Genomic DNA, 15,904 nt, shown 5'->3' with positions numbered 1-15,904 from the left:
TACACAGTGATACCTAACCCTTTCCATCACAGATCCCTGTGGAGTATCATATGATATTAGTTAAACAAGCAGCTACTCACCTTCAATCACACGATCCTCTGCATGAAAACAGGGAGAGAAAAAAAGACAAATGTGACAATTACTAAAGGAGATAAGAGAGCAGAAAATCACAATGATAGAAAGACACAGAGAGTGCCGCTGCACATTTTATTATTTCCCAGTCTTGTGTATTACTCATTTCTTTTTTTCGTTTCCATTATTCCTGGATTGTACTTTCAGCAATGTTTTACAGATCTGTGCATGCTTCCTTTCTCCATCACTTCCCCTCTACTATCTGCTTTCCATCCACACTCCGTCCCTCTCTATCTCTCAGTTCTGTTTTGCTATTGTGACCTTCATCCTCCTCCTTGCCCCTGGACTACCACCACCTCAGGCTAATGTTCATCCAGCCAGCTGAGCCCCCTGGAGGAGGCCTCCCCCCCTTCAATGGATATGAATAGACCAGTAGACCCCAGGCTGAGAGTCAGTGTCACTGCTGGTGACATCCACAAGGGACCACAAGGAGGGAGGGGGATTGCGAAAGTGATTGAGATGAAGGAAAACAGAGAGTCTCTGTGGAAGAGAGGGCTAAAAAGCAAGATGATGAAAGAGAAGAGAGAGTGCAATGTTGCACAGATAGAGAGATAGAGAAGGCATAAAAATAGAATAATGGCGACATAGCGGGAGCAAGGAGGAGGGCTACCAGTCAAGCAGTTGTCTGAAAGAAGACTCAGTGGAAAGGGTTGTGATAGCCAGCATGCTGGGAGCATTTATGTATTCTCAATTTATCTCAACTTCTTAGGTTTCTCAGATTTCAGAACGTTCTTAGTGAACTCAAGTCAAAATAAAAAAAATTGTACAATGACAATCTAACCACTGCACGATAATGTATATCCAAATCCCTAGGATTGTGGCTGGTCCAAGCCATTTAAAGTATAAACAATCCCTTCTCCTGAGACGTTCCCTAACAAAAAATAAAGGAATGGAAATGTCAACTTTATTTATTTGTGATATGTATATAGATATTTGTAGCAGTTGGAGATTTTTTTTTTTTTTTGCTCCATATCACCTCATAGACAAAGAGTTAAATGATATAATTTTGTCGGCTTGCTGCAGCCACTAGGGAGAGACTGGGATCTGAGTGTAATGTATAAATGCAGTAAACTCCTCTAGTGCAGGGAGCTAGAATGGTATACATTTAAAGGAACACCCCAGGCAAAAAAATACTGGCACTTTACTAATCCTTCTACATATAGAAAATGGCTAGAAATGCAGCCCCCTATTTAAAACAGTGGGCAGAGCAGGGGGAAATCTAGGTGGGCTGGGAACACCAGATTTACTACAACTCAAGCCAATCCCCATGTTTGCCACCAGTCAATTAGTAATGTCACATATGCCAGCCACTAATATACCCTCATTTATACATGGCAGACTGCAGTCTTCTGACACATGCATATTAAAAGACAGTAACTCAACCAAAATTTAACTTAAAGGGATCCTATCATTAGGATCCTAGAAGTTTGAAGCCACCGCCAGAAGAAGACATGAAGAGAGCCCAGTCCTGAAGAAGATGGAGGCAGCACTGGAGAGTTTTCTCGCAGCATTGGGGACACCCCCTGTGCTGTTTGAGCATTGGGCCCTGCCCAGTGTGCGAGAGAACTGATTTGCATACTGACGAAAACAGGGATTTCTACAGAATGGCGACACAGAGAAGATATCTAAAGGTAGGAGAAGAATAGCCTTATAGCCTTTCTTAAGGTTATTCCTACTTGTTAGGGGCAAAAAAATGAGTTTTAATGATAGAATCCCTTTAAAGCTGGCAAGATATACCCATAGCTTACATGACTTAACAATATGGGCCATCAAAGTCCGAAAATTTTTTATAGAAACTAGTGAGATGATTCAGGCTACTACATGCTCCCAAGTCCTGGGATGGCTCCTGCTAAGCCTTAGGAATTGGTTTTGTGTGGCAATGACTAAGGTCTTAACACAAGGAAACACATCCTTCCTCCAGAACACAAAAGCACATAAGGCATAAAATAACAGAAGATGACTGCCTATAAATAACAGCAGCAGCATATCTAACAAGGCCAAATAAAGAGTCTGCACTGTTAAAGGTTACCATATCTCAAATAAATATAAAAATCCTGCAACAATGAAGCAACTACAAAAACATTGCATGCAGAACCAATGCAGGTGCACACTCACATCCCTGATCCATTTCAATTGTAGCAATTCTATAATACTGCGATATAGTTTCCTAGTGACTATTGTGTTCTTAAAGAGGACCTCTCACCTCCTGGGGCACATGCGGTGTAATACACCGCTAGAAAGCTGACCCATTCTGTGCCCCCCATGAAGAGCTATCAGTGCTGGTACCACCCGTCCTCACAGCAGCGTCTATAGCGCGGTACTGTGAGAACAGTGAGGAACGCCTCCCTCCGCTCCTGATAGTACTCGTCCATAGTACGGGGGGCGCGTTCCTCACTGCTCAGCAACATCGCTGGGCGGTAAACAACACCCCCTCTCACAGTACAGCACAATAGACACTACTGTGAGGAGGGGCATTCCAGACAGACTGTCAGAAATGCCCTACTGACAGTGAAGAGCTACAGTACTGGCACCGATAGCTCTTCACCAGGGGCACAGAACGGGAAAGCCGGGAAAGTGCACTGAATTTAGGGCACTGTTGGCTTTCTAGCGGTGTATTACGCCACATGTGTCCTAGGAGGTGAAAGGTTCTCTTTAAGGACTGGCTGTCATTTGGAGCCATAGTTTGGCTAGTGTATATAGTAAATGTTTCATTTGCCATACTTATACTTGCACAACACAATGCAGATGTCTATAAATGTTATCATTTCACAATAGACATTCTGGACAGGAGCCTAAGAACTAAGGACTGCTGTTCTCCTTTTCAGCGGTATGGGGTAAATGGGGAAGGTTTGTGGACAATTACAACATTCTTATTCACTGCAGCAGACTTTTACTTTCATCCTGAGCCTGAGAACGTTTTTTCCACCATGGATGTCGTACTGACACTTATTACAACATAATATCCTGGGGCAAAGGCAGTATCGTGGGACAAAGGCAGTATCCTGTGCAGCACCAGGTAAACAAAGACCAGGGACCTGAATATAGACCCTCTACTGAGTCCCTGGTCAAACAGACAGGTAAGAATATAGTATTTGTTATTTTAAGCCTTGCTATGCAACTAAAAATAAGACTTTGAACACTCCTTTAATGCAAAAGCTCACCACATGGCTTCCACAAGAAGGAAATACAAAAAAACAGAGTTTTTACTAGTGTTTCCTAATTATAACTATAATCTTATGGTAAAATGTGTCATACAATTACATTTTGCAAAAGCAAGGTATACACATTTATTATTTTCTCAACTTGCTCTCATAATTTTCCACTGTATGGGAGTAAATAGTAGAAATGAACAGTTTTGGATTTTTTTTTTTCTGAGTTAGTAATTACAGTTGTGTCCCATTCCCTTGTACACGTATTACAATGTGCTGTGGCCCCTTCAAACTGCTGAATGGAAGGAGTGCCAAGAATCTGACCCCCACTAAAATACTGGAAAAAACTTTTTATACAACATTGAGGGGAATTTACTAACCCATGTAAACGGTTTTCTGTTTTGTCTGTTTTGGGTGTAAATGTGGCGCATCTTTGGCGCGTGGCCCTTTCTTGAACCAAAAATACACCTCATTGTTTCTGCACCCCACTTCCAATTTTTTTTTTTTTTTTAAAAAGTGGCCAAAGCAAGGCCAGAGATCAAGAAAGGCTGGTGAAGAAACACATCAGCCTGAGAAATTTTCTATAATTTTTGCAAGAAAGGTGGTATGAGTTATATATCAGATCTTTGCGAGTTCCTGACTGGTGCAGATTTTAATTATGGCAAACAGGATTGCACCTAAATTATGAGGCCAGAGGTAAAGGACCACCCCTAGTGCACCAACTGCCTCATTTAGGCAAAATCATGGCTGCAAAATAATGTGGCGTATATGATCCTAACTCCCATTGAAATCAATGGGAGCGCTTACGGTGCGCAAAGTCTCACACGCCATATACATGCCACATCACGCGGCACGTTACTCCGTGTGAACGCACCCTTAAATAAGAATTCTGACTTTAAAAAAAAATAAATCTACAAAAATTACATTCATAACAATGGTATGATACTTATTACTGTAATGTGCTCCATAATGAGGTGATGAGTATTGAATAAGCTTGGGTGATAAACCCTTAATAAATTCCACCCACAGTTTTTTGTTGTATTTCTAAGCACACGGTTGCACGATTTACCTGGGCCTAATCCTGGCATGTACATGGCCTTTGCTATTTATAGGTGTTTGATCCACAAAAAAAGGAAAAAATGATGTAATACTTCATATAAAGTAACGTTATTATTTATTATTAAACAATATTTGTGCTTTTTATGTTTTGCAATCGCGATATCTAAAAATTTGTGTGAATTTATGGTGAACAACCAAAATCAATGAGAATCTTACTTAGAATAGAACAAACCTAAGCAATGTTAAAGCCATAAAATCAGAAGGTTAGTAAGCAGGGAGTAGTATACACAATGAACTTATGTAAATATGCAAAAATAACAATAAATTCTTTGGAGAACACCTTTACAATTACAGGGTGAAAGGGCCACCAAATGTGAACAGCGGCATATACTCCATAGCAATTTTTACCATGTGCGATACAGTACAATTGTTAGTATTGTTCTCTTTATTGTTCTTTATCCTTTTGCAGTGATAAAGAAGGGAAATTGCAGGAATAAAAAACACAGGCTAGGTTGATACTCTAACCAAGGACGAGCCTTTAATAAGAAGCCTGTATTCTGCTGAAGCCACTATACTGTTTTAATAGTCACTTACTGTATATACTTACTGTATATTATAGAATATTTGTAATTGCATGTCTCTTACATATAAACATAAGTTTATGAAACCTTCTTGAAGGCAAATGTCATTCTTGGAAAAGGTATAAAATTGAAATGCAATGCAAATTTGAACTGAATATAATGTTTAGCAATTTTTGAAGAATGTAACATTTATCTTAATATACTTATCTGCCTAAAATCACTTAGTCATGTTTTCCTTTAGAAGAAATGATCATTTTGTATTTTAAAACTTTATATACTAGACTCAGTGACACTATCCAATGTGAGGATTAACAACTCCAAAGGGTACAACGCTCACCTTCAGAGCAGTTTTCTCCATGGTATCCAGTGTCCCGACAGTCACATCGTACATCCCCCTCCGCATCATCTCTGCATCTTCCTCCATTGAGACAGGGGTTTGCTCCTCTACAAGAATGGACCCTTTCCCGATCTTCCCCCCTCTCTTCCTCTTCTTCTGTTCCTCCTACTCCTTGACTGGCCAGTAGCTGAGCTGGCCTTCCCCCCAATCTGAGACCTTCCAATTCACCAAGAAAAGGTGGCTCATATTTGGCCCCACCCAAAGTTAGAGCTGATAAACGTAGATCAGATGGGAGACCACCAACAAAAAGGTCACTACGAAGAATCATTTCTCTACGCTTTGAACGGACTTCAGCTGCTTCTCTTTCTCCATCTACAGCCAACCAGCCTTCCCGGCCATTACCTCCAATTACTATACCATGCCAGAGCCCATCTGATACCACCCGAGGTAAACGCACAACTGCAGGCTCTGAACAAGAGATAGAAAACCTCAAACGTGGTCTTCCTCCATCAAGAGCTAACTCAAGGAAATCACAGTCACCTTCGTCATCTTGATAAAGGAGTAAGCCACGGCTGGCATTTGTTCGAAGCCGGAAGGTTAAATCTTCTCCCCACCCTCCATTACCACTAGCTAATGTAGGACGAGAGTAGCGAACCCACTGACCAGGGGCCCCATAGAATTGGAGGGAAAAGGAACAAAGGGGAAGGGAGAGGAGGGAAGACAGGCAAATAATGGACCACATGGAGAGAGAATGAAGAGAAATTAAATGTGAGAATATAGGAGAGGTGGAAAATAGAGTTTGGGCATGAGTACAAAGGTTAGTGGAAAAACAAAGCCATAGTAATTTTAAGGAAGACAAATAATGAATCAAAAATAATGCAAAAGAATAAATATTTAAAAGGAAGATATAACGAAAGTATAAGTAGATTTACAAAATCCGGATATGAAAAACAGGAATATATAAAAACACAAACTAATAAGGAGAAACAAAGAAGGAATTGAAAAGTTATAGATAGGGAAAAGGAGACAAGGAAGGGAAAGGTTTAATGGGAAGGACGGAAGGGGAAAGAATCAAGGGGGAAATTATCTTTACATTCCTGTCCTCACTGTTGTTCTATTGGAAGAGATAAGTGCAGTCTGGATACCCTAATGACAGAAAGACCCCCCTCTCCTCTTACATCAGCACTATATGATTCTATATCTGTAAAAAAAAAAAAAGAAATCTAACAAAAATATATCCCCTTTCCCTTCTCTTTCTGGTAGTCAATAGGAATGAAATGTCTCATTGAGATAGGAGCACTGTTAGGATGATGTCTCAGGCACAGTGGTGTTCTTGACTGCTGCAAAAAAAGAGAAAGAATTGTTATTAATAAAACATATGTAATCTGTTACAAAAATGTCACAATGATTTGATACTATGATTTCAGTCGTACCCATGTACTAAGAGGTAATTTCATATACAGTAAGTATACAGGTGTATATCAGGGGCTAAGACAGAACTCTGGATCTCTGCCCCAATTCCAAATTCTAAAATTAGTTATGTACAGAGTGGCCCAGATTTGCTACTGTGGTTACAACTAAACATTGGCATTAATATGGCGTATCTTTGGCGCTTCTCAGGAGCCGTACGACAGCCCGTCTAGACAGTGTAAAAATAGGTTGAAAAATAGGCATGTGGTTTATCATCCACCATCAGCCACTGTGATAAATCTGGGAATATTCAGACTGTCTAAGTATTAGTAAATCTGATCCTATGTTATTACATTTGTGAAACAACCACTTAGCCAGAATATTACTATGTCCAGTCATTTCATTACGCTTAATATTAGACTATCAATGAGCGTGTGTTGGGAATGCTTAACACTTTGCTTGCCATTTGAAAACATTATGGTTCGTGTGCTTAATCTGTTGCTGAAATGTGATACTTTTTTTTTTTCTCTGTGATTCACTCATTTGCTTCCACTGGGAATAACCCCTCCCATGACACACACAAAAAAAACCAACATTAATTCCCATCCATCCTTCTCACCCCCCTCCGTGATCTCTCTTTAAGTAACTGACAGAAAAGTAATTTGTATACAGACTCCAATCTTCATCTCCTTAAATGCGAAAGCGCTAATTATTTCAAAAAGAACAGCATGCCGAATATTATAGACGAAGGAGGGAGACGAGAGGGTTGGGGGTGGCAGAAGGGAGAGAACTGCAAAGATGATGAAATAGAAAGAGCAAGGATGCTAGAAGACGAAAACAGCCAAATGAAATGTCTAAACTGACATCAAATGCTTTTCAGCAATTTGCTTCTACTGAAATACACATTGCAGCGAATCTCTATTTCTGTCTGACCTTACTATCTACTGACCTATATGGCTGGGTGTAACTATAGGGGGTGAAGAGGTTGCAATTACACTAAAGTTCTGAAGCCTGAAAGCTCCCTGTTCTATATGGGAAGCCTAGTACTAGAATATACAGATTCCGCCTTCTACCTCTTCAAAAATAACTCAAACGACCCTCCATCAGAATGGAAAGCTACACCAGTTATGAACGAGCGTAGATTTCCATTACTATTCACACGCGAATGCTGTCATGAGTTAACAAATCTGTCAGGGCCACCCTGATGCCCATCCTGCCCAAATTTGCACAATGTGGTAAGTGTGGCACAGATCGGGCCTTGTAGTGGAAATGTGGGGAAACAAAGTGCCATGTGCCGAATGTGCGACACAATATCATCTCTCTACACCCTAAAACTGGTGTTGAAGGATTGAGGTAGCACGCTGTTAAAGATCTTGCACTGGGGCCCAGTACGTCTGTGTTTAATTATTACATAGTGACGCTAAGCCAGTGGTTCTTAACCACGGTTCGATCAAACCCTAGGCCCTGTGCACGGTTCATTTTGTGCACCAATAAAAAAACATATACCTATGTCTTGAGTTTGGAAAAAAATCATATTTGATTTATCACTAAAGAAGGGTTCGGTGAATGTGCATATGAAACTGGTGGGTTCGGTACCTCAAACAAGGTTAAGAACCACTGCGCTAAGTTCACACTAGCTTTCACTTGGCGACCAAATGAACGGAAACCTAATCCACTTAAAAAAGCTGCTACCCAGGGATCCCATAGATTATAATGGGGTTTGCCAGGTTTGCGCCCAATTTCTTCCCAAAAAGGGTGAGGAGAGAAAAGTCCTGCTTGACAGTGTAAACTTAGGGTCAGTACACAGAGTTTTTTGCAGAAGGATTTTGAGGCAGAATCCACCTCAAAATCTGCCTCAAAAATGCCTCTGGGGGCATTCACAGGGAGTAATGCGGCACTGATTCTGGCACGATAACTCACGTAAGAATTAGCACTGCAAAACACAATCCCATTGACTTCCGTTTAATGCACGTAACACATTGAAATCAATGGGTTATAAAGCCTTCCATTGATTTCAATTTTTTACGCGTGTCAAACTGAACCCATTGAAGTCAATGGGATTCTGTTTTGCAGCGCTGATTCTTACGTGAGTTATCGTGCCAGAATCAGCGCCGCATTACTCTGTGCCCCCTCCCATTCAATTCAATAGAAGTCAGAAGCGAATTTTTTTTTCCTCTAGTTCATTTCTTCAGCTTGAAAGAATGGATTATAGCCTATCTTCAGATGGATTCCACTTTGAAAAACCCATTGAAATGAATGGGGAAAAAATGCAATAGATTTTTTAACACTGTTTTTGATGTGGTTTTTGCAAAATCTGCATAAGAAATTGCCAGCGTTTGTGAAACTCACAGGTATCCAGTGGGCTGGAGAAAAATAGCATAAAAAAATGCGACAAACAACGTGTGAAAAACCATATCATGCAAAAAAAGCATTAAAAAACCCTTTTCCTAATTCCTGAAGCAGATTTTTTCAACCTGCAAAACACTTTGTGTGAACATACCCTTAAGGCTTGTTCACACGGCGGAAACCACAACAGTCAATCAGGCCCAGTGACTATTAAGATTTTGGGCAAAGGAAGAATTTAGGATATGGCTATACAAGCCTGATACATTGAAGATTTTCCACTGTGGAAATGGTGCTGTTTTTGACGCATATGGTTTGCTGCAGATTTCATCTTATACATTTATAAAGAGTCAAATCCACAGAGAAAATTCACAGCATATATTAATATGCAGCGGGATTAAAATCCACACTGCACGTCATTTTACGCTACAGTATTTTACCTGCAAAGGTGCGGATAAGATATTGTAAAATGTCATACATTATGATAGTACTCTAACATGAAGAAGATGCAGTGAAAATCAGCCATGTGATGGGTGGTCTTTTTAGCGGACGTCATACGGCAGCACTAATTTCACTTTAATTCACATGACAGATATATTGACATATCGTTGTAACACAGTGTAACAGTATATGGATCTCTCCATACACTGTAATATATGAGGAATCCATGAAAACGGAGCAAAATGGCCGTGGAAAATGTCCATTTTTCATGGTCGTCTTTACTGATACATTGAGTTTCATTGATGTGATACATCAGCATCAGTGAAAAAGATAACATGAATAAACAAATAGAAATGAATGAGTAAATGTGACGTTCATGAAAAAAATGGACACCACATGTACATGTGAATAAGGCCCAATGTGGTGGAAAATGCAGAGCACCTTCTACGTGTCAAAATATCTTATTAAAAAAGTCTGCATCCAAATAAAGTTACATTTCTTGATGTCAGCTAAAAACAGCAGCTCTTCACTAAATTTCATGCTTCATTCTGTTTCTTTTGTTTGACTACATTAATAACAGAACACAAAGAACTGCAGGTAAATATAGAAAAAGAAGAGGAACAATACATACATCTGTTAAAAAAAAAAAAAAAAAAACTGAGATGGAAGTGGTAGATATCTGCTGCTCAGTTGGCCTCAGTTGGCCTCAATGACACTGCGCTCTCCTGGTTCTCCTCTTATCTCTCTGACCGCACTTTCAGTGTATCATTTGCGGGCTCTGTTTCCTCCCCTCTTTCCCTTGCTGTTGGGGTTCCTCAGGGGTCAGTCCTAGGCCCCCTGCTCTTTTCTCTGTACACAGCCCCCACTGGACAAACCATCGCCAGATTTGGCTTCAGGTACCATCTTTATGCTGATGACACCCAATTATACACATCTTCCCGGGACATCACCCCTGCACTCATACAGAAGACCAGTGACTGTCTCTCTGCTGTCTCTAATATCATGTCCTCACTCTATCTGAAACTAAATCTCTCCAAGACTGAACTACTACTGTTTCCACCATCTAACAGATCTGTCCCTGATACATCCATTGTAGTCTCAGGCCTTACTATAACTCCTAGGCAGCAGGCCCGCTGCCTCGGGGTCATGTTTGACGCAGACCTTTCCTTCACCCCTCATGTTGAATCACTCGCACGTTCATGTCACCTCCGCCTCAAAAATATCTCCAGAATACGCCCTTTCCTTACCAGAGATACACTAAAGACACTTATTGTTTCTCTGATTCATTATCGCCTTGACTACTGTAACTCCTTACTAACTGGTCTTCCCCTCACTAAACTCTCCCCTCTACAATCTATTCTGAATGCAGCGGCCAGGCTCATCTATGAGTCTAGACGCTACAGCGATGCCTCTGGTCTGTGCCAGTCACTACACTGGCTGCCTATTCATTATAGAATAAAATATAAAGTTATCACCCTCATCCACAAGGCTCTCCATAATGCCGCACCTCCATACATTTCCTCCCTCATCTCTGTCTACCGCCCAACCCGTGTTCTCCGTTCACTCAATGACCTAACACTTACATCCTCTATTATCAGAACCTCCCACGCTCGTATACAAGACTTCTCCTGAGCTGCACCACTTCTCTGGAATGCTCTATCCCAGACAGTCAGATTAACTCCCAATTTCTATAGTTTCAAACGCAAACTAAAGACGTATCTTTTCAGACAAGCCTATCACAATTTCTAACATTCCACATTTCCCCACATGATATGATGTCATCTCATGCTAACTTCATAGGTCCAAGCTCCATCCACATGTTAAAGGACACGACTAGTGACGGCTCATAAAGTTTTATGTTTGTGTAATGACAGTCACCTTTATTATGAAAGTGTCTGACCTCTGCATAAGCAATGCCGCCCCTGCTACCTCTTATGTCACCCCCTCTACCTCATAGATTGTAAGCTCTTGCGAGCAGGGCCCTCAGTCCCATTGTGTGAAATGACTGTATTTGAACCCTACAAATTGTACAGCGCTGCGGAATATGTTGGTCCTATATAAATAAAATTTTTTATTATTATTATTATTCTAACACAAACCTGTGAGCGGATTTACATTCTTCAGGCCTGCTTGGTTACCCGGGGACGCCAGAGACTATAATGGAGTCCAATGGGTTTCCGCTGGGTTTCACCCCGAAAAATGTAGAGAGAAAAGTCCTGCTTGCACATTTTTTACGCAGATTCGGGGATGGAAAACCCGAACATACAGCAGGTACAGGTGTGAACCTAGCCTTAGGTAGGGGCTCCACATGATGTAAACGCCACGGTTTTGGGATGTGACCCAAAGTGACAAGGAGTGCATACTTAAAGTATAAATTAAAACAAGGAAAACTGCAATGCTTTTAGATCTTTCCAGGACTCTGTTGTTTTTCTAATGTATGCTTGCAGTGTGCGATAAATACCTCTACCACTTGGCACAAGTAAAAGATACTTCTGTCAGTCACATGGCTAACACTTGTCTACACTGGTGTTTCTCAAACGTTTCAAGTAAAATGCCCCCTGATGAGATCACGTCCCAACTGAGAACCCCCAACGTTAATAAGATAAGGCTTTGTTTGGAGCCTCTGTTATGGCCCCCTCAGTGCCCCCATATGTAATGGTCTCCACACTCAATGTCCCCATCAGTGCCCAATCATGCAGTATAATGGCTCCCAAACTCATAATGTCGCCATCAGTACCCTCACATGTAGTATAATGGCCCTCACACTCAGAACGGTGCCCCACATATAGTATAATGGCCCTCACCCTAACAGCATACTCATATTCAAGGAGTGAGTGGTAAGAAGCTTTCTCTCTGCTTTGGGGCTTTCTCTGATGTCAGCACTTGATGCTACCATGGCAATACCCTGGGGTTATGCATACTTTGTGTTGAGAGCCACTGGTCTACACAACTGGACACCTGTGGTTACCATATAAGCTAAAGAAAGGATTGACTGAGGTGGCAGTGAACAAGCCAATAATAGGAGTTGTGACAATAGGTGATGCTGCTAGTAGGGGCGAGTCAAAGGTTATGTTATTCAACCCAGTCAGTGTGTATCTTATTATTGCAAAATATAAGTTTCTCATGCTATCATTGGGGTATATTTTGCTATAACAAAGTTACCTGCTGAAAGTCTCTTCATTCACAGCTATTATCTTCAGTGTTTGGTTACATAAAGCCAGCCCCGCACCTCTAATGAGGCGAGGTGAGGCGGCGGCCTCAGGTGGCGGACCGGAGGGGGACGGCAGCCCGGGTGATTTTTTTTTTTACTTTCTTTTCTTTGAACCAGCGCAAGGAAAGCTGCCACTGCCGCTCTCCTTGCGCTGGTTCCGACATCTATGCATCAGCATAGGTGGCATCATCACACTCCCTAGGCTGAGACGCAGCATACTGCCGGGAGAAGAGGATGCGGCGGCAGTGGGACAGCGCTCATGTCGGTAAGTATAATAACTTTAGTTTTGTTTTATAATAGGCCGCTACTTGCTGGAGTGATGACGCCGCCTGCGCTGATACGTAAATAATCTCCAATAAAAGGACCTGTTTTCGATCAGTGAGCGCCACCAATATTCTTTCTTCTTTCTCCATTGTCGTTCCCGGGTTCCTTTTGGTTTACCGGTGGATATAAGGCGTGCTGCCCCCTCCATCTGCTCTTTCAGCCCATTATGGCAAAGCTCTAAACGTGGTTGTGAACGCAATTGTCACAACCGGAGCAGGTGAGAAGCCATCTGGTCTATTAATCTTTTTTTGTCTATATATTAGATCGTTATACAAAAATACTATACTATTATTGGTTTGCTCGGTGTCATTTTGTGTTCTCTTTGCGTGCGCTGATTCATAGACATCTGACTGCTGAGAGAAGAGGATCGCGGAGGCAGTGGGAGCAGCAGCAGCAGCAGCAAGATCGGTAAGTATAATAAGTTTATTTTTATTTTATAATAGGCCGTTACCTGCTGGAGTATCTCCAGAAGGTAGCGGCCTATTTACCAACCTCCCCGGACCTGCTCACTGCCGCCCCCGCTTCCTCTTGTACTATAGGCCGCGGAGGGCGGTAGTGAGTAGGCCCGGGCCTGGCCGTGATCCCACTTCCGCTATTATTATACTCGTGGGTCTTTTCAGACCCCCGAGAATAATAATTAGAGCCCCAGGGGAGGTGAGAGAACATAATAAACAATGTTACTTACCTCTCCGGGATCCGATGTTAATCCTAGGAGGCTTCCAGCCTATATGTTAATGTCCCAGACCTCACGTGGTCTGGGATATTACCATATAGGCCCAAAGCCTGTGCTTGCAGTACCATATAGGCCTGAATCCTGTGCTAGTAGTAATAGCCTGTTACTGCTAGCACAGGCTTTGGGCCTGTATTGAAACAGGCTGTTACTGCTAGCACAGGCTCTGGGCCTGTATGGCACTGCTAGCACAGGCTTTGGGCCTATATAGTAATATCCCAGACCACGTGACGTCTGGGCATTACCATATAGGCCCAAAGCCTGCTTGGATTAATATTGGATCCCGGAGAGGTGAGTAACAGTGTTTATTATGTTCTCTCAACTCCCCTGGGGCTCTGATTATTATACTTGGGGGTCTGAAAAGACCCCTGAGTATAATAATAGTTCATGCAGCTGTGGGGCATAATAGAGCTTGAAGGGTCCACTGTGGTCCTTTAACCTCTATTATGCCCCACAGTCTATTGTGCCACTGTGGGGCATAATATAGGCTGCAGGGGCCGCTGTGGGATATATAGGGGTTTGGTTCCTTGAGAAGTGAGGAGGCAAAGATGTCTGTGTTTCAAACTTTACAGGTGAAGGTGTAGTATTGGCTACTGGACCACAGACCTTGGGAGGACCCCATAACACATTAAATATAACACTATCTAAATGGCACAGGGTAAAGAGGGGCACCATTACATATTTTGTATCTGGGTCCTAGAGCTTCCAGCTTCTATCTATAGGGAGCCACCGTTCAAAGCTGGAGCTAGGAGAACATATGTGAACATTACTGTCCACACGTAGAAAAATGGTAGTAATCCAAACAGGAAGGCAAATGACTGATCAACAATCTGAACTACCAAAGCCTGCACAAGATGAGAAACATTCATTTTGCAAATGCAAATAATATTGTGAGCATATCATCGAAAATGGAGCTGAACACCGTGTTCTCAGAGCAGGCACAATTTTGACACTATTTTGGGTCACTCTCATGGCTTTTGCTCATGTGTACATCTCCAAGAAAACTACTATAAACACTTAACACTTTAGTGCACAGTTAGCTGAGGATAATCGCTGTTGGAGATTTTTCAGCTTATAAATGGTAGTCATGCCCCATAATCACCCAGTTTTAGGCTCAAGTTGATCAAATCATTTAGCAAATGTATGTCCCTGCTTTTACAATTAAGTTGGAGATGGTGGCATGTACTCTTGGAACTACACGCCATGCAAAGGACAATCTGGCAACACATCTGTTCACAAAAGTGGACTCTTTATTTCCAATGAAATGGCTACAGCACCAACAAATTTGTAGATTTGAGGAACCGTCTTAAAACAAACTTGGAACTCCCTGCAAAGTTTCAACCTTAGCATGCACCTGATATCGAGTACAACTGACAAGCTGGCTGTTCCATCACTTGCTCATTCTGACCTCATTGGTAGTCATGGCTGATATTATCCCCACCCCCCACCTAACTTCCCATTGTACCCTGCTACCTCTACCCTCTAATTTCATATCCACGACCCTATGATGTTATCTTACTGCTGATTCAAATCATTTCATAGTGTATCTGTTTCACTGTCTTGTCTATGATCTCTGACTTAGAATGAGATCAATGTAATGGCTTTGTTATGTAAAATAAAGAAATAATAATAAAAAAAAAAAAAAAAAAAAAAATAATATTATGTTTATATCACTCATTGTAGTTAGGTTTTTACTTTACATGGATTGTAATATATTCATCAGAAGGACCCAATAGAATTGCCATATTACAATGTTGTCAGTTAATGGAATCAAAAAGATAATTTTCACAAAAAAAAAATACTTATTCAATCTCTATACATTATACTACAAGATAAATAACTTGACTTTTAACAAAGCTGAAAGTCACATGTACTGTATGGCGAAAGGGGCTCAGACTAATCTAAAAAGAAACTAGAGCGTTCCCTGTTTTACTTAGGAACATAAATACACGATACACTGTAAGAAGTGGAATTTATTTTCTATACAGAACTCCAATGTTGTAACTTGTTTTCTGCATTTTATCTATAATCTTTCGTCTTAACACATAGTATAAGCTCAGGCTTCTTGAATTAGTACTCTGGAATTTCAATTTACGAAAAGGAGCTCATTGGGCATTATGTATGAAAATGTCATTGAAATGGAATAAATCAACTAAGATAAAATATGTTGGAACGATGACATTCTTC

At 41.3% G+C, this 15,904-nt stretch overlaps 1 protein-coding gene across 13 annotated transcripts in view; it reads right to left on the bottom strand.

Annotated features, from left to right (window-relative positions):
- Positions 1–15,904, bottom strand: part of NRXN2 (neurexin 2) — a 631,600-nt gene that overhangs the window by 444,857 nt on the left and 170,839 nt on the right. For all 13 annotated transcript variants that reach the window (XM_075281756.1, XM_075281763.1, XM_075281760.1 and 10 more), the window contains exons 3-4: positions 5,259–6,598; positions 81–98 (exon numbers count right to left, since the gene is read on the bottom strand). In XM_075281756.1, coding sequence (XP_075137857.1) covers positions 81–98; positions 5,259–6,000 — 760 coding nt within the window. In that variant the 5' untranslated portion in view covers positions 6,001–6,598. The remainder of the gene's footprint in view (positions 1–80; positions 99–5,258; positions 6,599–15,904) is intronic.

The sequence above is a fragment of the Leptodactylus fuscus genome, chromosome 7 (assembly GCF_031893055.1).
Source record: "Leptodactylus fuscus isolate aLepFus1 chromosome 7, aLepFus1.hap2, whole genome shotgun sequence".
NCBI lineage: Eukaryota > Metazoa > Chordata > Amphibia > Anura > Leptodactylidae > Leptodactylus > Leptodactylus fuscus.
This window is presented reverse-complemented; position numbering and strand designations above follow the sequence as displayed.